The sequence below is a fragment of the Amphiura filiformis genome, chromosome 14 (assembly GCF_039555335.1).
Source record: "Amphiura filiformis chromosome 14, Afil_fr2py, whole genome shotgun sequence".
Classification (NCBI taxonomy): domain Eukaryota; kingdom Metazoa; phylum Echinodermata; class Ophiuroidea; order Amphilepidida; family Amphiuridae; genus Amphiura; species Amphiura filiformis.
Window position 1 is genome coordinate 60,048,832 of NC_092641.1, and position 26,836 is coordinate 60,075,667.

Sequence of the window (26,836 nt, forward strand, 5' to 3'; positions counted from 1 at the left end):
CTTTTTTTTTTTTTTTTTTTTTTTTTTTGATTAGAGAAAAAATATTATCCTGTTTTGCCACATGAAATAACTAAATCCCAACCCTTTAGTTAGTTATTACTAGCAATAAAAGTCATATTATACATGTAATATTTGGCCTATTTTTGCCAATAGGGGCCAAAATCATGAATTTGTAGGGTGTTTTGCGTATGCTGTGAAAATAAAGCATAGGACTATTGTACTAGACTTTTTTCAGCTTATGCATTCTATTTTTTTGTTTGAAAACATATTTTCTAATAGGCCTATCGTTTATAACCAATTATCAAAATTACCTTAAAATTCATTGGCTATACTCGAACATTTGAATGATAAGACTTGTATTAGACTTGTATTTTAAAGTCTTTAAATTTTGTGACTGCAATTGTATGAAAACATACAAAATTTCATGTTTTAGCACATTTTCTCTCAAATTATAACATTATTAAAAGTGTTCATTTATTGCCAGTTTAGCTATGTTTCCTTTGGCAAAACAGAATAATATTTTCTAATCTCTCCAAAATTAGCGCTTTATTTTTCTGTAATTGGGTGTAGTCACTTGCAGAGTATATTTAATGTTGTAGCACACGTTATACAAAGAAATCTAATTTGGGACGAATCTTTATATTTTGTTATTTAGCAAATCGGTGATAGCACTACAGATTGATATGACGCAGCTACAGCAACGATAATATTTGCTGTCTTTAATCAAATCCATTGGACCGATACAAAACCAGTGTCAGGTCACGGGCAAGATCACTCTGTTGAATCGGTTAATGCCACACACGGAAATAACTTATCAGCTGTCGAAATTTGACCAACCATGTAGACTAACTTAATTGTAATATTCATATTGGACGTTGAGTAAAAACCTACAAGAGGCATGGTTGAAAAGAAGAATGACTTAAATCTAAGTTATATAGAATAACATGGAGATATCACTATCAGTTAAAATGTTGCTGTTCGTCTTGCTTGGTATTAGCCAGTTTGGGTATGGACAAACCCAAGGAACCATGACAACGCTTGCACCGCCGGTATTAGTACCACTTTGCGAATATATTAATCGAACTGATTTAGCGAAGTCTGTGAATTTGATACCAAATGCTGTTATCAAGGACGTATCTAAGTCTAATGCAGACATGTATTTCACATTGACATCAGAAAAGGACAACAACACTGATTCGTTTACAGGTAAAATAAGATATAATTATGATAGAAATCATTAATGAAGAATTATACCGTGGCTTTATATTATTATGATGTATCATTTACGTATATTTTATCAGCTTTAAGAAAAGATTTTGCCTAGCTGGCAAATAAAAAAAAATCCTTACACTTTTTAAATGAAGTGTACAGCAATCACAACAGTACGTAAATATGTTAGAAAAATAATTATCAAGCACGAATCACGTGATTTTATTTAAAACAAACTCATATTAACCATAAAAACAGCCATATCTCAACACACGATATTCAAAATTCCCGCGCCGAATATGGTCTAGAGCAATTTTTTGAATATAGCGTGTTGAGAGATGGCAGTTTTTATTTGTTTTTATGGTTTATTATAAGTTTGTTTTAAATAAAACCATGTGATTCGTGCTTGATAATTGTTTTCTAACATATAAGACATGATGTTGTGATTGCTACACACTTCCTTTAAAGAAAAACATTGATGATTATCTTCACCAACATCCTACCATCATCCGATACATTGTTATTAATCAACTTAATTATTTACTATTATTTCGTTTTTATTCTAAACAGGTTTTTATAGGAGCACCGCTTAACATTCGAATATCATGCTAATGCTCCTATTATATTGTCTTGCTTAAGAAGTTTAAACTCACATTCAAAAATGAGTGATTAATTTATGACACTTTGAGACACATTTTGTCTTATGAAATCTAAAACGAAACAAAACATTATTTTTCTATCACCAACACTCCATGTTGTTTATAAGACAAATACAGGTATGTAAATAATACAAATTTCTATTCTCAGTATTAAAGTAGAAATGAACTAGCCATGCCATTTTTAAATTTCTCATTTCCTCAAAATTAAACCAAACATTGCTTGTCCTACCAAATAATGATAATAACTTGTATATAAAGTAATCTGTGTATTGTTGTATAATCAGTTACAGTGACATCAAGACTTTCCAACGAGACCGAAATCCTATCATTTGTAGTATTTGCAGTAGATTTTGCTGGTGTTCCACAAGGCACATGGTCCAAGATTGACCATAAAGGAGTGTTGATATGTGATACGATAATGGGAGCATACAAAGCCATTGCTGAGTTTCAGATGTTGGATAGGGTGGAATATAAATTCAAATGGTCACCGTCTGATTCCACAATAATGGATGTTATCTTCAGGTAAATGTTACGTTACGTTTTTAGCTATCGGAAAGGAAAGAAGGAACGAAAAAGGATAGACGGTGAACAAAGAAGATACTTAACACCCCCGGGTTTCGAACCTTAGATCCCTCGGGTGCCAAGGATCACGGACCGGTAGCCACGGGTCTTTCGCTGGCCCGGCCAACGAAAGCGTGCGTATATCGTATGTATGACTTAGGCTGATTGTATCATTGCATCATAGGTCTGTCACACTACGACGGACTGGATTAACGTACATCACCGAATACAAAAATATTTTATTCGGTGGAAAAATCACCAGTCCGGCAGAAGATTCGGTGGGATTTTGGGTCCGATTCCCGTTCGTCTCTCTATGCGTTGTGGCCGCTAATAACCCTGCAGGCGTCTTATATCCGATCGTTCAACGTCCGACAAATGACCGGATTTGGGCTCCGATTCCCGTTCGTTTCTCTATGCGTTGTGGACGCTAATAATCCTACAGGCGTCTTATATTCGATCGTTCAACGTCCGACAAATGACCGGATTTGGGGTCAACGTCCGACAAATGTCCGGATTTTGGGATCCGATTCCCGTTCGTCTCTCTATGCGTTGTGGCCGCTAATAATCCTGCAGGCGTTTTATATTCAATCGTTCAACGTCCGACAAATAACCGGCGAATCCGTGACATGTGGCACCAACAGGGACGTCCACACTATCAGAAAAGTGGGGGAGGAGAGGGTGTTTGAGAGGGTTTTTGACCCCTTGGGGGCAGTGACGTAGCAAGCACTTTTTCAGAGGGTGAACAAAGTGGGGAAAGACAACTTTTAAGGGGGAAAACTTTGACGAAAATGGTCAAATATTGGCTAATAAGTACAAAAGCCAGGGCTACAAATCTGATATCTGGGCAACCAGCGTCCGGGGGCAATAGAGGTGAGAAACCTTTGGACAATGAAGGCCCAATTGAAGCCATTTGTCATTTTTTGGATCAATTTTAGCACTATTATTGGGCACTATTTTAGTTTGAAACAGCCGCAAATTGGTGAAACGAAAGCCTAATTGAAGCCATTGAAAAGTTTTCACAATTATTATATTGTATATAAACAATTGTTTTAAAAAATAACACGTGGATGTCCATAGCAGAAGCAAAAAGGAAGACTTGTCCATTTTTCAAAATGAAGGTCCAATTGAAGCCATTTGCATGGGGACTGTAGGGCCTATATGCCTGGGCCTATTGTGTAAAAATTTAGTTTTAAAAATGGAAAATTTGGACAATTGTTTTTGGTGCATCATTTTTACACTATTATTGCCTTAAACAAAAAACAAAGAAGGCCCGAACTGAATTTGCAAAATTTAAAATGTTACACTGATCTACTGACACTTTAAGATATAAGACTTCAGACTCGTAATTTCAGGTAAAGCATGCATGGATTGATATGTTAAAGTCAGTAATAGACCTAAGCCCGTCTTAAATACTGATTTTGGTGACAAAATGTCACGGGCCCTACATATCGACGGGCCGGCAGTAATTTTCACAGGCTTTTGGGCCAAGGAACGAAATTTAAAGCACTGCCTATAATAATCACAGCCCTATACTTAGGCTTACTATATACTATCATTGGCCTACTCAATAACATACAATTTAACCTTTTCCATGTTTTCTCTTCTTTTTTCTTTCTTGTCAATCACTAAAACTGGTAGGAATTTGATATTGCGTCCTCTACCCTTCAGAAAGTGCCCCTCCTCAATGCTCAATACTACTTACATGCATAGGCCTACTAAATTACGTGCAATTTAACTTTTTCTCTTCTCTTCTCTCTTCAATTTTTCTCACTTTGATATAAATATGATATTGCGTCACACACCCTTCAGAAAATCCCCCCCATGATTGATGCACATGTTCGCCATAGGCATACATCCCGGGGAAGTACTCAGTACAAATGACCATACGGGGACGTGCCGCAAACATGGGTATCATTTTCAGCCTTCTGGTATATCAATGACCCCTTTTTCAAAGCCTATTTTGGTATATGAATGGGTCCTTTTTTCAAATTTTCTCAATTTTTTCGGAAAACAGCCCAATTTTTCCTTAATCTAGCCAAAATTGTCCAAATTTTCCCAAAATTTTGGGAAAATTTGTAAAAACTAAGACAATTTTGCGTAAATTCGGCCGAAAATGTTGACTTTTGGTATATCAATGGGTCCAAATTTCTTGAAAAATTGGTATATTTATGGGTCTACTTCCAAAATCTCAGCAGCACGTCCCTACCAAAACCAAACTTGAGTACCCCCCCCGGGGCATACATCCGGCACAAGCGCCTGCGAAACCTTGCAAACACCTGCGGTATATAAACGAAAGAATAACGAACAAACCCAGGGTATACATACAGAACTGTACGAACACACATCGGACAACTTCCGAACACGTGTATTCGGCACACTCCGTTTAAAGTTTTGTGCATGCACAAAACTTGAAACGTATTGTCGGCGGACTAAACAAACATCACCTAACACGAAACGCATTTGGCGGATAATAGCAGGACATATGAAGAACATAAAACGAACATTGACGAACACTAACGGATTTGCTAAAATACCATCCGTTTCTTATACGGAAGACCGATCCGGTGTAGTGTGACACTAACACGGTCTGGGCCAACGTACATCACCGAATGCAAAAATATGCTATCCGGTGGTGAAGGCCTCACAGGAACGTATTTGCAACGAACACGGGCCGAGTGCAACGAACAAAGAACGAACATGAACGAAAGGAGAGCGAACAAACTCCGGCAATATTCAGCACCATACGAACACACATCGGATAAATACCGAACATGTGTATTCGGTACACTCCGTTTCAAGTTTTGTGCATGCCGACGGACTTAACGAACATCACCTAACACGAAACGCATTTGGCGGATGATAGCAGGACATAAAAAGAACATAAAACGATCATTGACGAACAACCACGGATTTACTAAAATACCATCCGTTTCTTGTACGGAAGACCTATTCGGTGTAGTGTGACAGAAGCATCACGTGGGATGCATGCATGCACAGTGCTTTTGACTAATCCATCCTTAATATTTTATGCCAACAGTGCCACCGTTCGATTGAGAAAAGCCAATGGGGAAGACGTTTTCCTCTTTGGAATACGAGGTAAGTTCAGAAAAAAATGAAAGAAAAAGGTAACTATGTGAAAAGAAAGAAAGAACAAAAACGAAAAAAAAAGTAGGAATGATGGAACATAGAGGAGATCGATATGAAAAGAAACAGGAAAGTAAACTATAAAAAATATTGAAAGAAAGAAAGAAAGAAAGAAAGAAAGAAAGAAAGAAAGAAAGAAAGAAAGAAAGAAAGAAAGAAAGAAAGAAAGAAAGAAAGAAAGAAAAAAAGAAAGAAAGAAAGAAAGAAAGAAAGAAAGAAAAAAAGAAAGAAAGAAAGAAAGAAAAAAAAATAAAAAAAGAAAGAGATGAAGGAATGAAAGAATGAATAAAAGAAAGAAGGAAGGAAAAAAGAAAAAGAAAAAAAAAAAGAAAAAAAAAAAAAAAAAAAAAATTATAGAGGACAAAAAAGAAAAACAAGAGAAAAGAAAAAATAAGAGAAAATAAAAACCTTAAAAATATATATGCAATTCCATAAATGGTGATATTTATTCAACCTAATGTAAATAAATACGATCACTTTGTATAGGGGATCGTGTGACCCAGTATGTTAGTGATCAATTTTAAAATAAAAGTTTTAAAAAATGGAGCTCTCTGATAGAAATTTGGACTACGATTCCTTTGCTAACAATTTGCTGACTGATTTCATTTTAACAGCATGTAATAAACCTGTTGAATACCGTTTTGTGTGAGCTCGTAAGAGATAGCTGCCTTATGCTTTATCCACACTCAATATCTCTGTGGGATTCATTCGTCCAATTGAAGTGTTTTTAGAGCCAATAAACAAGTAAAATAACGTGTCCTAATATACATTGAAAAGCAATAACACAGTTTAGATAGTCTATTTCTACATATTCAAAGCAAAGTATATCATCCAGCTGCTCTATGATCAAACAGCAGCTATTATGGCTATTAAACAAATTGTGTCAACTCGTTTACGCCATTGAACACGATTTCCATTGTAATACCGTAATGAAAACAGTGGCGGTATGTGAACGCAATGGAGTTTTTGTTCGGTTTTCCTGCACTTTTAGCCAAAAAACGGGGGAACAAGGAATCGAGTACTAGATATTCAACTACATTTAAGTTTGTGTTTCTATTTACCGTTCAGACAAAATTAACGTTTAATACTATTTATTTGATGTTTATAATATTAATATAATATTTCAAAATATACGTTGCATAATAATATTGTGACCTACCATGAAAGTAACGTTGCACAAAACGATAATAACTTTATTAGGTATGCGTGGTATGTATTTGCTCAATGAATATTGAATAGTCTTTACATCGAATATTGAATAGTCTTTTGGTTTATGACCAAAACAAGTAAGTTAAGTTGGTTAAAAAATATATTATGCTTGTTCACCAGGCTTGAAAGGTCAACGATAGCAGAATCATAAAAAAGTTATGGGGGAATTCCCCTGTACTAAGTTCTTTAGTTTCAAAGAAAAATAATATGAACGTAAAGCGCAAAAAAGACAATTAAATCGTTGCCAAATTAAACATGCGTACATGTGGTACCAAAACCGAAAATGCAAATGTAAATTAAAACTTTATTCCTATAAAGTTTAGGGGCTGTGCAATAATTATGTGTATCACCGGGGTGGTGAATTTTCAAAATGGTCTGCCAAAAAAAAACTTGGCCCTCCCCCCTTTGGCCGTGCCAAAAAATCTTTGCCCCCCCGTGCCAAAAAACCTTTTGCCCCCCCCCTCCTTTTGATCTGCCAAAAATTCTTTGCCCCCCCCCCCTTACACATGCAAGATTTTTGGGAACCCGAATTTAAAACCTTAAATTGTCTTATCATATAATGCGAGCGCAGCGAGCAGGAAATTTTGCATTTTTGAATGTGTTCCTAAAGTTTTCCTACACCTTTTAGGGCGTAATATAGAAATGGTGCCCAAAATATCTGTGCCAAAAATCGCTTCCCCCCCACCCTTTCGACCTGCCAAAAATCGCTTGACCCCCCCCCCCCTTTCGACCTGCCAAAAATGCTTGTCCCCCCCTTTTGGCCTGCCAACAAATCTTTGCCAACCCCCCTATAATTCACCAGACCTGGGGTACACATAATTATTGCACCAACCCTTAGTATAGTATACTAGTAATACTATTTTAATGATCTATACAGGGTGTATCAAAATAAAGTACACAGTTGGAAAAATGCCACTAGAGTATTAAAGTATGAGGTCTGTGGTCAAAATAGTTGATAGCTGAATCAACATTTTGTCCTCCCACAACTGTAAATCAATGGAGCGTGACCTTTAATAAGGCCTCAGTGGCTGTTTTTGTAAGCCGTTTAAAAATGCAGTTAATGCGAAGTCAATTAAAATAACATTTAAATCACAGTAGTGTCACCAATCCCTTTCCTTACAGTAATTGACAGAACACCTTGCAGTGATTGCTTTAAAGCACCAACATCTCATGATCTAAGTTACACCTCAGTGTGTTTCGTCTTGTGGGGTTATCTGAAAGGGGGAAGATTAAGACTGCCCGGGGGGGGGTCACTCCCATTGTGGCCTGTATGAAAACGCGTAAAAAGGGTAGTTTTTCGTGGGTAGGCACGATACGCGCGTAACGCGTTTAGGGTGTCAAAAACATGAAATATTGGGAAAACGGGTAGCAACATTGCAATTGCTAATACGCGGAAATGAAATTTAGTGTATGAAATTTGATGCAAGGAATAAAATCCCTGTTTAGGGTAACGTTTTAGCCAAGGGTTAAATCCTTGTTTAGGGTGCTTTTCAAAAGTTGATTATCGCGGATGGTGTACATGCCACAATGGGAGTGACCCCCAGGTAAGACTGTTCATTATTGTAAAGAAACTGGTTTAAAATGTGATTTTCATGTTGCTTTGATTTTAATTGACTTCGCGCAACTGCATTTTTAATCGGCTCACAAAAATGGCCACTGCATCCTTATTAATGGTCACAAGCCAGTGATTTTACAGTTCGGGAAGGACAACATGTTGATGCAGCTAGCAATTAAAGTATCTTGACCAAATACCTCATACTCTAGTGGTATTTTTCGAACTGCATATACTTTTTTTAATACACCCTGTCTATAATCAATTCATTTATTTTTCGCTCTGACGCTTATATATAATAGTTCATTTATATATTTATATGTTATTGAATAAAAGTTATGTATAAACTTTGCATAAAAATTGAGAGTGTTGCTCTTTTATAAAAAATTTAGTTTTGTTATTCATTTCGGTCACTTAGCGATTTTACAAGTTCTAATTTTTAATTTTATTTATATATTTTTCCTTGCTAATTAATCGGCAGTATAAGTAATTCTAGGCTTATTTAATTTGCCTATTTCCATTTTGATGAAAGTTGGGACATATGTAAACCATCACATTATGCCAAAAATTCAGGTTTTACCAAACTTAACCAATTTCATATTACCAGATTGTACTCTTTATTGCTTTTTAAAGTATATATAATTATTAATAACCTCTAGCCCCGGTCTCGTGGCCTCTTTGTCAATGTATTCATTTGCTTTCTCCGTTTTTCTTTGTATCCTTTTTAAAGATAAGTACCCAACCATTGCACCACCTCCACCAAACGGTAAGCATAAATGTATGTAGGGGCTGATTGGTTCCCGTGAGGTCGTTCATCCTTAACTGCATCTGTCGCAAGTCATCGCTGCAAATCATGTTAAAACGAATTTAACTTTATTGTTATACTGCAATACAGGATTTTGGGAAGATACTGCAATGCAGGTAACGCAACTCACCGCAACGCAGATGCAGTGAAGCATGAATGGATCTTACCGAGATGAAGAAGTTTTGAAAATGTTTTGTACTTTCGAGGGTACTGAATACTTTTTCGGGAAATGTGGGAGCTCCAACCAGAGGAAGGTTTTCAAAATGGCCGTCCAAATGTCTTAATCACGAATTTTTAAATTCGAAATTATAAATATAGAATGCATACACTCGAGTGTCGGTACTCCTTTGGCTGTGATTTTACCGCCGCGGAATGTTGTAGCAGACCTGCCTCTGCGTTACAGTCTAAGCCACTTTTGTCAGTATTTCAAAAAGACAGATTAAAATAATTATATTGTCGACCGCAATAGTATAATCTTTTATCTGATATTAATTACAGACTCAGGAAGGCCAAGATTACCGATAAATATCATCGTCATATGTGCTAGCGCATTCCTCCTCATCGTCCTGATCATTTCATTAAGCTTATGTTGTGTTGCTGAAAGGAAGAAGAGAAGACAAAGAGAAGACGGTACACCGTTGCAAGGAGTTTCGTCTGGTCATGAGGCATATCAATTCCGCGAAGGAGCAATAAATGGAGCTCAGGTAGTCCATAATAGCAAGGAGAGTCAACAGGTTGAGGTATGTTGTCTTCTGTACCATTTACATAACGTAAAGGATATGCATATCACCTTCAAACTCAAGTATTACCATAATAATACCCTAATCTAACAAAGTTGGGTAGGTATTTTCCTGACGCCTTAAACATGTTAAACACTTAAGCCAACCATCAAACTGCTTGATGTAATTATCCGACTATCCGAGTAACAGTAGCGTAGCGTCATAGGGGCACGGCACATGCCCTCAGTACCGTAGCCAGCGGGGTGGGGGAGGGGGCAGGAAGCAGAGTGCCCCCGAAAAAAAAGAAAAGAAAAAAGTGCCCATCTGACAAAAAATAAAAGAGGAACCTGGAGGGCAAAGGAAAAGAAAAGGGACAAGGAACACCTTTGCCACCAAATTTCACCATGATCATGGGCCAAAATAGTGTAAAATACATATTTTTGCCCGCTGCGCGCGCATATTGTCACAGTAAAGACCTTTTCATCCTGATCAGGGGCACATCATCTCTCTAAAACAAAACCGATATATGTATTATATGATGCAACTACAATTTTTTCGTCTGTGCCCCTGAAGTTTTATTTTGTCCTCCCCAACCCCCCCACAAAAAAAGCTGGCTACGCCCCTGCATGCCCTCCATGGATTTGAAAATGTGGAACATCCCATATGATAGGAAAATTGCCAACATTTGGAAAAAAGCTCTTCTTATTCATATTTAATCCTCACCATCATTTGTATTTTCTAAACATCTTCCCCAAAAAACATGTCATCTACGCGTATGTGTTCTTTTTCATTGTTCCACTTTTAAGATTCCCAAACCAAATCCAAGATTTTTGTCAGATGTTGCGGAGAAAGAGATCCAAGAAGCCGGTGGAACCTTGGCACGTCAGCAAGGATCTACTGAGATTTCGCGGTCACATGTTATAATGCAAGAGCGGATCGGCGAGGGCGCTTTTGGAGATGTGTACAAAGCCCAAGCTTACGGGGTAACGAGCAAACCCATTACAACTGTTGCAGTGAAAATTCTAAAAGGTATTTCTTAATATTTAACCTCACAATAAAACCACATTTGACCCCATCTTTATATTATATGTGAGTGGACACTACGAATGAGCCGTAAACTCGGCAACTTGCGTTCTGAGTTTATACAGTGTAAAATGTACGTGAAGGTCGTATTCATAGGTATCGCAATAAGGTGCGACAAGTATCTCATCAAACACTGTTTAAACCAATCAATAATCCTTTTGCTGAAGAGGCTAATAAGCTTCTATTTATTTCTCTAGAATAGTTCTTGTCTTTGTTTGCTTTGGCTAAATCCTGTTCAAGTGGTGGATAACAAAGCATTGTATGTATAACCAACAATTAACAATGACAGGACAATCCTGAACCTCATTGACTTGGGGATGATTTGAAATGACCGCCAATTATAACTGTCTGATATTTATTACCAGAATGTGGAAAAGAGACACATGTAGAACCGAAAAAAGCTACAATTTTGTTGAAGGAATAGAATTCAACAAACCATACCCCCGCTTCTGGATATCGTTTGAAGTCAAATGATATACCATTTTAAAGCTTATGATATATATTTTCTAAACACGAAATAAAACAAAATTGACCTGGCCGGCTGATTCGTGGTGTCCAGTCACATATTTGTAAATACGTTTTTATAAATACGCACTTGACCACCTCCGCGCTGCCATACCAGCTTATTCCTATGCATTTGAATGCAAAGGCGGAACAACATGAGACTTCTATGCAGCAAAATTACCTATTTTGTTCTACTGTGTGATTATATTGTAAACGATTCCGTCGTCAAAGACTTTCAAAAAGTTGTTGTTGATAACATTTCAAATTTCAATTTCAGAATATGCACCATTTTCGGGGCATATTCTGTCTCGTAGTTATATTCACACCATTTTACCGTGGGGAAGACCGCTGATAAAATAATGTACAAATTAACTACACCCCTTCAGAGGAGGTGGAACCATATTTTCGCATGATTATTTTGAAAGAGTTTTTGAACAAACATGCGCATAATGTTTAATATACATGCACTCGTCTGATAACTGTTTCTTATTGTTATTTCAAAGATCCCAAAATGGCAGATACGGATTTCAAGAATGAACTCAAAGTACTGATGACCTTTGAGCCGCATCCAAATATCATTCAACTGATGGGTGTCTGTACCGAAGGAGGTAATTTGGTCTTTGTTTTGTTTTGGTAGTGTCAGTATCGGTTCCATTGTGTTGGAAATTGTTTTTGGAGTAGATCAATATGATATTTAGCATGACACTCCATTATATACAAGAACATTTTAAATTTACATGCATCATCTAGCCTTCAAAGCACACTACATACAATGTTAGAGAGGTTGCGCGCGAATGGGTGCCCTATGAACAACCCTTTCGTTATTTATTTTTATTTATGTATACAGGGTAGCTCCTTTAATGAAATAGCACTGTTATTCTTGGAGGCCCTGTAACATACAGGGTTTAATTTACTTAAATATTACACACATTTTACAAGAAAATATACAATACCATTACAAAGACATTACAAGAATCGTGAACATTATATAAAAGTGAAAATCAATGAACAGTTGGGTTTAGGTAAAGTATCATTCTTTAATAGCAAAAAAAAAAAAAAACCAAAATATTAAATATTTACCCAACAGGAGTGATATTGTACCCAACGAAAGGGTGGTTCACAAGGCACATATGATCGTGTAAAGTTTTACCCAGCTGTTTAACAATGTATGTGGTCTATGAATAATTCCTTCTACGTCTTATGCCTCTAATTGCTTGTTTGTTTCAGAACCCTATTTTCTAGTTTTAGAGTTTGCTGAGATGGGTGATTTACGAGCTTTCCTCCACGCACAGCGAACAGGTACAGGAAAGAAGAAACTTAACCCAAACCAGCTTATCACATTTGCTGTTGAAATCGCTACTGGAATGGAATACATTGAATCCAAACTGGTAAGTTCGAGTTCCCATATGGAAGACATGACTTTAATCTTTACACAGGGGATGTAGATTTCAAATGTCAATGTCAAGTCATGTTATACTGCAGGGCCTCCTTGAAAATCAGTGTGCAACATTGAAGGGGCTACCCTGCCTAAAGAAAGAAAGAAAGAATAAATAAATAAATAAATAAATAAATAAATAAATAAATAAATAAATAAATAAATAAATAAATAAATAAATAAATAAATAAATAAATAAATAAATAAATAAATAAACCTTTCAATACTCGAAAACAGGTAAGACTCATCAGTCTTTGCTCCTCCCCAATAAAATAATGAAAACATGTTTCAAATTACCCCAATCCAAACAAATTGTTGTTTCTATATATGCGTAATTGCGATGAACTTCGCATTTTTGACGGATTTCTAAGGCAAGCGTATTTTGTGGACTTTTTATTTAAAGATCTCACGGTTGTTTGATATATATAGAATTGGCTTCATTATTAACTAAATGCAAACTATAGATGGCGCTATTTATCCTAAATCATATTAGTTTATTTGCAAGAGGTAGGTGATTAATACTGCCATTAAAACAGCTGTAATATGTAATATGTGAAACAAGCAACAAGGATATTTTATAAACATATTTTATCAAACAATAAAAGGAATTATTTGTAATAAAAGCTTCCAGTAACTAAATAGCGCCACCAATTTTGTTATTGATAGGCACATTTTATACCCGAAAAAGCTTTAAAAATGCTATAAAAGTGAATAATTTTGTAAAAGAGGGGAAATTAAAGTTGTGAATGACTCAAATGCATCTGTACATACATTAGCATGATATCGCTTTTAGCTGTTTAAGCCTAAAATTTGGTTGTACATTATGTTTTGTTTGAAAAACTAATAAATGATCCCATCAAACAACCGTGATCTCTTATAATAAAAATCATTGACTTTTATCATGATATTTTGCCAAACATATCACTTTCTAATATTGCTTACTTTAATGTATTTCGTGTTGTTTATTATCGATAAACAAATCTGTATTTCCTGGAAATAAGTGGCGCAAAAATCAGTTTTTACTGGATTCTATTTGTTTGCTTAAATTATTAAGCTCCAACTATATCGTGTATAATGTATAAATAAAAGTGCTACGGCGTTTTAAATTGTGTGTGACATCAAAGAACTTTTTAACTTTTTCTCTAATGGTTCTTTTAAAGCCTATGAATGTTTACTGGTGATAATCCAATTTCTTGTTTTATAGTGTGTACACCGTGATTTAGCCACACGTAATGTGCTACTTGGGTCGGATCTGGTGTGTAAGCTGAGTGACTTTGGTCTAGCAAGAAACGTGGCACTTAAACAAGAGTACCAGATGCAATCGGATGTAAGTTTTTAAACATAAATATTTTAATATCCCTCCTCACGCACTCACACCAAGTTAATATCTATCGCAGGGCTGTCATTTCTCACGCCTTTGCCCGCCAAAGTAGTAAACTCTCACGCATGCATCGTCAAAATGTTCTCTCTATACCTACCCAACATCCCCATTTCGCCACACTTTTTTAGATTATCGAGCGCCGTGGAAATAAAAATTATTAACACTAGTAGTCTGCATACTAATAATTGTGTCCAATTTTTAGCCAATCAAAAAAGGCATCATTATCATTGGCAGATGTTTTTTTGCGGTGGAGACTGGCTCTAATAAATCATCACTGAAATTTGTTTTTTTATAGTTTTGATTCTATGATAAAATCAGACAGAGTGAAGTTAACACGGGTATAGTCTATTCATCTGTCAAGTGATATTTTATAGTTAACTGATATTATAGAGTAAACCAAAAAATTAAGGTACCAGTTATGTTCATCCCCTGTATATCATAAACACAGACAGATATGTCATATTTGGAACCAACAGCCAATAGCTGCATCTTTTAGCTGGAATTTAAGACCTCATTCGTTGAAATTATTCAATAAATAAAGACACGGCTATCCAAAAACCCAAGGAAGATGCCAATTTAAAACTTGCAGTTTGCTCCATTGCATGCCCTATTGATTTGTATACAAAGCGTTCGTGAACAAGAGAACTAGCGCCGTGCTTCCATTGATTAGCACGTTAAAACTAGCGTTTTGCTTTCATTGATTAGAACACAAAAGTGCAACTTTTGATTTCGTTTCTTCATTAGGTTTTAGATCACTGTTTCTTTAATTTTCCACCAATTTCAACAAGTAAGGTCTTAAATCAGAGCTAAAGGGTGCAGGCATTGGCTGTTTGTTTTAATTTTGACATATTTGTCTAATTTTGGATATACAGGAGTGAACACAACTGGTACCTTAATTATTTGACTTACTATATTTAGTTATGCATTTAAAATACTTAAGAACACTATGCAGTAAAAATCAGATATTTTCAAAAAATGTTGGCAGACTTCAAAAAATGATTTTTCTTAATACTTTGTGTGTGGATGCACCTTGGGTCAGAGTCTACAGGAGTGACAGTCATATCGCCTCTAAACCATTGGTTGCCATGGCAACAGCAAAAATGTCAATTTGCCCAATTTTCAGCATTTTCAGCATTTTCCCATGTAGCAAAATGTAGAAATATCAGGTCAGATTTCAGGATGAAGGAAATAATGTTCAGTACCCTTCTTTTATACAGTGAATAAGACATCCTTCCTCTCTATAAAAATCATGTAAACACAAACAAATCAATCATGTAAACACAAACAAATCATTTTCAGAAATGGGTGAAACTATTATGTAAAATAGGGGTGTTTTTCATTATTGTCGGCAATGCCAAAACTTGTGTTGGTAAAATTGATGTAACCCCCAAAGTAACACTTTTCTCACAATTATCTGTTCAGGGTAAGTAGATAAGATGTTGGTCTAGTAATATCATGAAAAAAAAGTTTTGGTAAATTTCATACGTGGGAGCAGTGTTGCTAGGAAAATTGCACAATTTTCAGTTTTTTAATTTAATATATTATGAAAAATAAGGGCTTTTATCCACCTAGGGGATGATGATGCATTTTATGATATTAGTATGAAGACATTACCAACTGTAGTGCATGAGTATCAAGTATTTCTGCCTAAGTGTTGCCAGAAACCTCACTTTTTTGACGTTTGAGATTTTATTTACAATGGAAAACGCTGATTTTAACAGACAACTCTCTTGTTAATTTTATGCAACACTCTAGTATTGTTATTTGGATTAAGTGCATGGTGTGACATGATTTGCATTGGTTTCAACACCAGTGTTGCCAGTAGCGTTGCCTTTTCAGGTGCTGTTATAAAGTAATTTTCATACGTGGGAGCAGTGTTGCCAGGAAAATTGCACAATTTTCAGGTTTTTAATTTAATATATTATGAAAAATAAGGCTTTTATCCACCTAGAGGATGATGATGCATTTTTATGATATAAAAAATGAAGACATTAAAAACTGTAGTGCATGAGTATCAAGTATTTCTGCCTAAGTGTTGCCAGAAACCTCACTTTTTTGACGTTTGAGATTATATTGATGATGGAAAATACTGATTTTAACAGACAACTCTCTTGTTAATTTTATACAACACTCCAGTATTGTGATTTGGATTAAGTGCATAGTGTGACATGATTTGCATTGGTTTCAACACCAGTGTTGCCAGTAGCTTTGCCTTTTCAGGTGCTGTTATAAAGAAACAGCGAAACCAGTGTTGCTAGTAACATTGTCTATTCAAGTCAGTTTACAGGATAATGACACTCTGTTAAGGAGAATACACGAAGAACTGTTGATTCTTGAATAATAATCCACGAGGCGTTAGCCGAGTGGATTATTCAAGAATCAACAGTTCTTCGTGTATTCTCTGACTTAAACCATTGCTTTATACTAACAACTTAATATTTTCTAAAACTGTGGATTCGTAAGTTACTAGTAATAATAAATGGAAAAAGTAAACATTACATTCTTCCATTGTAATTTATTTACCTGTTGATTCGTATTATTGATGTATTACATTTACAAAGTATCTCACACCTGTAATTTCTATATCTGTAGATTCGTACATAATTAGACAATCAATAGTTGTTTATACCATGCACCTCTGATGTATAGTACTGAAGTAGATGCGTTTATATGTCTCTATTTTGCATAACAAGGAAAATTGCCATAATAGTCACGGGTTCATATCAAATGGCCAATAACAAAATCATTGCAGTGTTACACCTGAAGATAGCTAGACCTGTGCTGTGTTTTTGTATATTACTACACACGATTTTGTTGAAGATGAAGGATGTCCTATCTTTATGATGATTTGCAGTTATTTGCCATGGAAATTATCGAAAATACTCAGAAGAAAGGATACAAAGCAATGAAACTCTTCTTCCGTAAATCGAGTGTTCGGTTTAGGAACAACCATGCAATTATGGAAATTATTTGTTATCTTCGTTGAAATGCATCCCGTATTCATAGTAATTTGGATACTTGCAATTTTTCGATGGAATCATTCAAAGGATATCTTGTTGATTCATGGGATTTGTTTTGAAGATGTCTTTCGAAAAGGGAAAAGGACCTAAAACATGATTAGCCGAACAAAGGTAGGCATATGTCCATTTTAAATGATTGTGTAAACAGAGGAAGAATTCGTTTTATTTGGTTGGTCCTATTAATAATACCTACTGTCCCTGAATTTCAGCAGGAAAAAACAAACAAACAAAAAAAAAGAAACCACAACAAAACTTTGCCGCCTTCGATACGGAAAAAAGCCTCGACCTCAACTTCCAGCCCCCTGGAAATCAAATGGAGTGTCCCTATAACCACGCTAACATTATAATATTTAATTATCGGATAGGCCTATTGATCGATATAAGTAAATATTCAAGCGTGCCAAAATACCACCACATGAAACAAAATGCAGTTTGTACACGAAAGACAAGTAAAAATTAAACAGAAAATAGATCTACGGTGGCTTTTATCATTACTAAACATGTGCATAACAAACAAATAAATAGGCCTAAATGCATTGATACAGAATGTGTATTATGTAGCAAAGTTTCCTAAATAAAAAACATGTAAGCGACTGAAATGAAAAGGACGAAAAAGAAAAAAGAACATAAAAGAAAAAAAAAACGACAAAAGATAAATTTTTAATTAAAATAAGTAGAAAAAACAGAACATATAGGCAGCGACTGCCTTTTGAGGAGAAACAAGAGCAATTACTCCCTAATGCTCTCCTTAAATTTGATATTGGAGAGTGTTTTAGCTCTCCTTAATGAACCATTCTGTCCCTACATTCTATTATAAATGCTCGAACAGCTGTCCTTGATGGCCCAGAAAAGCTATTTAATGCTCTCCTGAAAATTTCAAATGCCAGTCCCTGCATAGGCCTATGCAAATCTTGGTGGAATAATATATAGATTTATGACACAAATGAAAGTGTAATGGCCAAGTTACACTAAAAATCCACATTTGCGTTGTTATTTTACAATACAATTTTGTCATGTTTGTAGGCCTATACAAAAGCTCGATAGGCTATATAATTTTGGAAAACGTAAGATCAGCGCATGTACAAATAAAATACCACGGTATTCATTGTATTTTTTAGTGTAAAATGGTTTCATAATTTTTGAATGTCGTTCATTTTATTTTATTTGTTCATGATAATGTTCCTTTTCCTATCACTTAATTTAGAAACAGCCGTAATTCTATTTAATAAACTGTAGATTACATGTTTAGTACGAATCCACACTTCTCTGTACGAATCCACACTTAACTGTAGATTCGTGCAGAAAAAATGTTGATTCGTAGAAAATAATCTACAGTTTATTGAATAGACTGACGTCACAGCAATGGTTTAATACTGACAAACTTACAGAAAAGGAGGTTAACAGCACTGGTATACATAGTATACACAATTTTTTCAAATCGTGAAGTATAGCGGGTCCTGGTCTAGTATTATTAACATGTCAACAACAGTATTGCCAGAAAACTACAGAAGAATCTAAAGAGGTGACATGGTTAGTTATGTCTGTTGCAGTTCATACATTAGATATGATGCAGCAGAGTACCCTTTTTCATCTCATTTGATGACTCACATTACGGAAGATACAAGATTGCCAACCGACATTTACAGACATAGTGCTTAAAAACATTACATGTTTTGAAATTGTTCAAAACATTGTTTGTAACTAAACAGGAACAACCTTCCACAAAGCTTTCAATTTTCTTGATATACGGACGTTTAGGTGTCGATGTTGAGGTATATGCATATGTCTTTAAGTTTTGAAACAGTTTGCTTGATCAGACTCTTTGTTTTTACAAGTTCACAAATATTACACGGAAAAACAGTGGCAGGATCAACGGGAATTATATAAATAAACATTGTTATTCATCAGGTTCGCCTTCGCAAATAATAAAGGAGACATGAAGAAAAAATGATCCCGCCTGGGAATTGAACCCAGGACCTCAGGGTTACGAGACCTACGCCTTAACCGCTTGGCCACGGGAGCTTCATGATTAGGCTGGTTGAAATTCGAACTCATCAGGTTCGCCGTCGCAAATAAACTGAAAAGGTTACTAGCAACACTGGTGTTGAAATCACAGTGAGCAAAGTAAAGTATACTACACTTAATTTAAACAGTAAATTTAACCTCAATAATACAAAAGTGAGTTTTCTAGCAATATAGTTATTGACATGTGAATAATAGCAGACCAGGACCCGCTATACTTCACGCTATACTTCATTGAATAGACAATGTTACTAGCAAAACTGGTTTCGCTGTTTCTTTATAACAGCACCTGAAAAACAAAGCTACTGGCAACACTGGTGTTGAAACCAATGCAAATCATGTCACACCATGCACTTAATCCAAATAACAATACTAGAGTGTTGCATAAAATTAACAAGAGAGTTAGTTGTCTGTTAAAATCAGCATTTTCCATTGTAAATAAAATCTCAAACGTCAAAAAAGTGAGGTTTCTGGCAACACTTAGGCAGAAATACTTGAAAAACTTTTTTTTTATGATATTACTAGACCATCTTATCTACTTACCCTGAGCAGATAATTGTGAGAAAAGTGTTACTTTGGGGGTTACATCAATTTTCCCAACACAAGTTTTGGCATGGCCGAAAATAATAAAATAACACCCCTATTTTACATAATGGTTTCACCCACTTCTGAAAGTGATTTGTTTGTGTTTACATGATTTTTATAGAGAGGAAGGATATCTTATTCACTGTATAAAAGAAGGGTACTGAATATGATTTCCTTCATCCTGAAATCTGACCTGATATTTATACATTTTGTTACATGTGAAAATGCTGAAAATTGGGCAAATTTACATTTTGGCGGTTGCCATGGCAACCAAAGGTGCAGAGGCGACATGAATGTCATTCCTGTTGACTTTGACCCAAGGTGCATCCATGCACAAAGTTTGAAGAAAAATCATTTTTTTTGAAGTCTGCCAACACTTATTTGATTTATACAGCAGACCAGTCTTAACCTCGTGCAAGACATGCTTCATTTGAATAAAAACTTTTTTTCGGTTACCATATTCTCAATAAGTTACCGTTTTTGCCTTCCTAATTAAAAAAATATTAGAGATACTATCTGTTGATAATCAAACACACTGATACTCCGGTTTGACTTGGTATAACAATTTATCAATAACAACAACAAACCATGCCTAGTCCAGTATCTATCAGGGTTTAATGTGCATCCCCCAGGACTCTACCAAACCAACCTTATTTAGTTATTTTTTAGTTATTGACAAAATTGGCCAATAAAGGTCAATCCCCATTACAGCCTATTGACCACAACATATGTTGTGATGTTTCCTAGGTAACGAAACATCCTTCATTATTACAACTATTCCTTGTTTGACTTATTGTTACATAACAAGCAATTTGAGACAAATTTCGTTCAAATCGGAACATTTTTCTTTTTTGGCCTCTGTGTTGCCAACAAAAATCTGACCACCCCCTTTGACATTTTTTCTTATAACTCAAGAACGGTATGTCCTAGGTAGGTCAAACTATACTTTTTCTTAATCCTTGCAATGAGATAAATAATTTAGTGTGAATGTTAACCACATTTGACCACTGTGTTTACCTTTAACCTTGAATATGGCCGGAGTGCCGGGAAATATTTTGTTAACATCTTGAATGTGTTATAGGCCCATATAAGGAAGCTAAAGGGGTTGGTTTGGTAGAGACCTGGGTGATGCACGTTAAACCCAGGTAGTTACTGGACTATAGTGGTTTACATCAAAGTCACTAAGTGCGATTACACAGATACATAAGAAAAAGATTTATTTGCTACCTTCAGGCACCTGTTCCTGTGAGATGGATGGCGCCAGAGAGCATACGAGATAATACCTACTCATCAAAGTCAGATGTGTTTTCGTTTGGCGTCTTGTGTTGGGAACTTGTCACTATGGGTAAGAAGGAACAGCTACTCTGAAGAAAGAAGGCGGCTAAAATATAATCAATTTTGATGTCGCCATTGGGTTTTAAATCACGTAACAATGAACAATGAAATTAAACAGAACCCACTTTAACATGTTTAAGGACTGTTGAAAATGATGAACGATTGAGCAGATTGAACATGTTTTGAAACTATTCCGTCAGAATAAGAAGATATCGTCCAACATTAACAGTCCGGTCTGACAGTATGGTCAGACCGGCCAAGTTAGCTCAATCGATAAGGCGTTCGACTATGGTGCGAGAGGTTGCGGGTTCGAACCCTGGCGGTGCCTAGTACGTAGAAAAATTGAGTTAGCTTGAAATTCCCCTGGACAAGGAACTTACTGCTAATTGTCTCGTTGTAACCAGTACGAAACTCGGGGAGCTGATCCTGGTTGTGAAGGTTATTTGTGGAATGTCTAGGGTCTGCGCTCTTGTAGCAGCAAAGTACCTGAATTGTTGTTAAATGGTTTATAGAATGATGTGTGGCCGTAGTAGTCAGCGACAACATGTAAAGTGTGCTGAGGCTTGTGGATCAACGTCTAAGCGTTGTGCCTGTGCGTGGTGCACTATAAATCACTGCGCCTTTTTTTTTAAACACTGCTGCATTAGGCAGCATGTTGCCTAATCATGCAACATAGGCTTTTGTAACCCTTTCGAAGTTGCCAAACTTAGCCCTAAATTTTCAAGGTGACTTTTTCACTTTTATATACACAGGAGCTATACCTGGTTTGAAAGTTTTTCACCTGGAAGAAAATAATGTCTATAACAAAACAATTTTTGACGGTTTTTTGACAATATGATTAGGCAGTCGGACCAGACTGATTAATGTCGTAATTTGTCAATGCATTTACTATAATATTTACTTAGCCAAATGTGATATAAACCTGCTCGTGTTGGCTTTTAAAGGAGGAAGGGGTATACCGTTATACACTAACGGGAATAGTAATATACACATTTTTAATGTTTGATATTTCAGGGTCACATCCATGGGGTGGCTATAAAGGTTCAGAGGTGATCAAAATGGTTCTTCACGGACAACGACTAGAAAAACCTGATCATTGCAGTGTAGAAATGTAAGTAATTTTGACCATTACCTTGTTCAACACAACAACTAGTAAGTGACTATGGCTGAAAATTTGAACATTATAGTTTATGTCTCTTTTGTATCTTGCGTGATTTTTTATTATTACAGGCTTTTTCAGCTGAAACTAGGATAAGATTAACTGGTACAGAATCCCAATAGAGTAATAGCAATGGAGGAGGGTTCACTAGGAGTATTTAAGGTGGCACATAAAATCACTCAAAGTGGGAATTTTTAGACATTGTTTCGGTATTGTATCGTTAAAAGTAATGATAGGTACATATAAACATACATTTTTGGAAGGAAATGATGCAAAGAGTCCAATTAGCACGGCAGATTTCTGAGAAAAGAGACAAAATTTATTTTCCATGGCAATTTTTTGTCGTCCACCATAACAACTTACCCTAAACTTCCGAAACGATGAAAATTGAATAATTATGTTCTAAAGACACAAACTTAGGACTAGTTTCTCAATTTTTTGAAATATGCCCTTAAACTGTTTTTTAAAATATCCCCAATTTTGGTCAAAATAGGACAAAGGTCACGTTTTGATCCTTTTTGACCCATAAAAACTAACATTTGAGAAAACTGTTTCTAAGTTTATGTATTTAGAATATAAATATTCAACAAACATCAAAGAAAAGTTTAAAACTAGTCAACAACACTCACGTTTTTGTCCGAATAATTTCAGAGTAACCATACTCCGTCATCAGCGGTGTGATACTGGTGAATGACTGATGTATGCACTTTACTTTTGACCTTTTGTCAGGTGTTTCTAGAAGTAAAGTGTCATAGATCTTGGAAAGTTCTCGGCCCCGTCCCTATTAAGAGTTGGGACTGGTCTCTTTCTTGATGAAAATGGCCTCTCTCACTTTTCTTGGCAATAGTTTCAATAAATGTTCAATTTTTATCGTTTTGGAAGTTTAGGGTAAGTTGTTATGGTGGATGAAAGAAAAACATTGTCATGGAAAATCAAATTTGGCACTTTTCTCAAACACTGCTCATTTTTGCAGAAATCTGCCGTGCTTGTTGAATTCCTTGCATCACTTGCAACTGTATACTTTTATGTATCTGTCATCATTACTTTGAAAGATATAATACAAAACAATGTCTAAAATTTGACAGAATATAATAATCAGCGAATTCGAAGAAAAACATTTTAACTGGTAAAACCATCTAACCTGATAAAACAATAGTTTTCAGCCGGATCAATTCGACAGGTTGTTGAAAAAAATGATTATGACAAGGTAATACTTGCTGTTTATTTCATTGTCATTCATAGGTATGATGTCATTATGGCATCATGTTGGCAAGACAACCCGGCCAGACGTCCCGGATTCGCCAATCTGAAACAACAACTTCAAGTCATGCTTGCGAATGCAGAGGTTTGTGAGAATACCAATCGGTCTTTTAAGAATGCATTTTTTTAAATACCAAAATAATGCAATTTCAAATTAGAAAATTGACATCACATTCACACGCTTAGAAATAGGCTGGCCAATTAATACAAATATAAATATTAAACAAATCCATTGTCTATTTTTGTCACTATTCTGTTTGTGTATGTTTAAATATATCATATAGACATTTATTGATAGTTATGTTATAAATCGTCTAACATTTTCATCGATGGTTTGAAGCAGTTCTCTTTCTGACAAATATAAATAGTTTGACCTTGTATTTTCGTCGTTTATTTACTTGATTGCGAGCGGTGCGGCGTAGTCAGTCTTTTAGTGTGAGGTGGGAAGGAATATTGCCAAATTTTTGTCCCATATTTGCAGATTTTTCGTCCAATTGTTCACAGTTATGTCATCATGTGCACATTTTCGAGCGATTTTTAAATGTTATCCCCATTTACGTCCCATTCCTAGTCATTGTAATGACACTGTTTTACTTTTGTCATCACCATTCATGCAATTTTATCCCTGAAAATATATGTTGGAAAATGCCCCCCCCCCCCTTCTACGCCACTGTTAATTTCCCTTTAGGTGTTCCTGTAATTTTTATTGTTCTTATTTATCGTGAGTCTTTTGTTCTTTTTCCAGGCGGTTATTTCGACTACTCAATTTGATACCTCAGATTACGTCTACCTCCTTCCTGAACATTGGCAGAATAGTGACGGAGAACCGGCAAATATGAGAAATAGGGCGACACGGAAAACGATCCCAAACAATTATTACTTACAATTCGATACTGAGTAGTTAAACTTTCTAATTCAAATATCGGCACCAATCAATGGGCAATTCGGTACAATATGTACCATCAGTGAAATATGTACATAAGTAAGGCAATTGTGGTGTTATCATGAATGTAATGCAATTATTTTATTTTCAATCATCTGCCATAGTTTGCTGTAAGGTATCAGACTAGTAAAATGATTATACGTTATTGTTTTATCTCTGGTTTTATTTCCATGGAGTTGCAATTCTACAGATAAGAATGCATTTCTTTCAGTCTACATATCGAATTGATTAATTAGAATTAAACAATTCGTCAGGTGGCCATGGGCAGCGCCATAATGAATAGGCTTGAATAGTCTTGTTAATGCTCTTGCAACTTGGAAAAATCAAACATTTTGGTTTAAAATTGGTCCCATTCAAAAGTACAGGAAGATCACCCAGAGTGCGGAGGTCACCTTTCCACACATCCTGTCTAGAAGCAGTAATGGATGCTACCAGTGCTAAAATCAATGAATTGTTTAATTCGAATTAATCAATTCGATATTATAGACTATCTTTCGTCACTGAACATATGTGACGTGTCATGTCAAAAGGAGACACTTTTGGGCAAGTTATCAATTTTGAGGTTTTTGCATATCTTAAATATAGAGATATTTTGCTCCACATCGCCGTTTTCTCCAATGAAATCGAACATTCCTAAGCGAAGATATTGAGTTTGTAAGTTATAGTATTACAAAATTGGAAATTGGGACATCGGCCTTAATAAATATTATTGACAATGTTGAGAGTAGGAATTACCTTGAAAAATGTTTCAAAAAATACAAGCTGCCAGTTATATTTATGGTCTAAAACTATCAGACAATATTTTAAACATTAATAACATCACAAATTCGCAACAAACCCAAAATGTGAAACAATCACACCCGGGCAGATTTTTGGCTATTTCTCCATTTACGATTCTGCCCAAAAGTGTCTCCTTTTGACATGACACGTCACATATTTTGCTGAAATTTTGCTGAATTTCAACAGTCTCGTACATGAGTTTTTCCACCATCGTATTATCGACTTTGTCAGTAAAAACAAAGGCTACTCATATTATATAGCAAGTAAAATTTGCCCTTGGCGCATACAAATTGTCTTAAGGTGTATAATGGGAAAAATTGAATTCGTAGTAATAGAAACATAATGCACATTGGGATTCTGCAGACGATTGGATTATGTCAAGAATGAAAGCATCTATTGACCGCGTGTTTCAAGCAATTTCCGTTCATGTCACATTCATTACCAATATAAACAATATATAATATATGTGCAAGGCGTATTCAGTGTGTATCTCTGTACCTGAATAATTTTGATATTTGTTGGCAGAACTTTACATAAAGTTGATTATACATGTTGCCTTTTCCAGAGATATATACTTTGAATTTATTTCTACACTCACCTGTAATGGGTTTGAGCACTTTTAATTCCAAAGTTAGTCACCTGAAAAATAATACGAGCGTACTCATTATATATTTTAATTTATATTGATTATACATGCACGCGTTTTTGCATGTATTGTTTGTTTACTTTAAAGGCTGTACACATGTATATGATAATGTTACGTCTAATCCAATTCAATTATTCTGATCATTTGTAGACCACAATTTGCTGTTTTATTTGATTCAAACTACACACTGAGAAATTATCACACGTTATGTAAAAAACACGATGTAAAATAAACGTTTGTCAACAGCTTTTACCATGCCGGTTTGTAAATTCTTCAAATACATATTTGAACTGCAACGAAGCTAATTTCCCTAGTTTGTGTAATAATTGCATGAAGTAAACATTTTACACAACTGCTAAAGACATAACAATTGTGTAAAATGTTTACTTAGCAAATGTGTAAGTTTTTACATAACAGTTTCGTGCCTTTTTGCAAAATATGGATTAGGTAAAATATACACAATTATTATTTTGCAGTTCTATATGTACATAGGGGATGTGTAAAATTTTACACAACCTGTGTATTTTTCTGTGTGTGTAGTACAGTACACATGGTAACGGGATTAAACAAGTATGTTATTTCTATGGTGTTTTTTTTCTCATACAGAGTATAATAAAACAAGCGTATCTATTCATTACCTCCATCTCTTTCATCATGTATTATTAATGTGCTAAATGTAGGACTCAGGCCCGTACACAAAGGTCCACTATTTGTTATCTTACCAGATTGGTCAATTAAGAAAGTCTAAAAAGACAGATCCACTCCTAAGACGAAACTTACCTCAAAGCGAAAAGATGACAGTGAGAAAAACAAAGGCATAGTCGT

The 26,836-nt window shown here is 35.4% G+C and overlaps 1 protein-coding gene across 1 annotated transcript; it reads left to right on the forward strand.

Moving 5' to 3' along the window:
* The first annotated feature begins 771 nt into the window (after nt 1-771).
* On the forward strand, nt 772-26,628 carry LOC140170385 (uncharacterized). Its single transcript, XM_072193762.1, has 13 exons — nt 772-1,206; nt 2,153-2,390; nt 5,467-5,525; nt 9,065-9,100; nt 9,638-9,879; nt 10,665-10,887; nt 11,949-12,053; nt 12,673-12,833; nt 14,085-14,207; nt 21,122-21,233; nt 22,238-22,334; nt 23,625-23,727; nt 24,388-26,628. The coding sequence occupies exons 1-13, from the start codon at nt 945-947 to the stop codon at nt 24,541-24,543; spliced, it is 1,917 nt and encodes a 638-aa protein (XP_072049863.1). The 5' UTR covers nt 772-944; the 3' UTR covers nt 24,544-26,628.
* Nucleotides 26,629-26,836: the final 208 nt, after the last annotated feature.

Excerpts from the sequence above, each read along its gene's own strand:
- LOC140170385 (XM_072193762.1), top strand. The coding sequence starts at position 945 with ATGGAGATATCACTATCAGTTAAAATGTTGCTGTTCGTCTTGCTTGGT. Across the intron at positions 5,526-9,064 it reads TTTCCTCTTTGGAATACGAG|ATAAGTACCCAACCATTGCA; the intron begins GTAAGTTCAGAA and ends TCCTTTTTAAAG. Across the intron at positions 23,728-24,387 it reads TCATGCTTGCGAATGCAGAG|GCGGTTATTTCGACTACTCA; the intron begins GTTTGTGAGAAT and ends TTCTTTTTCCAG.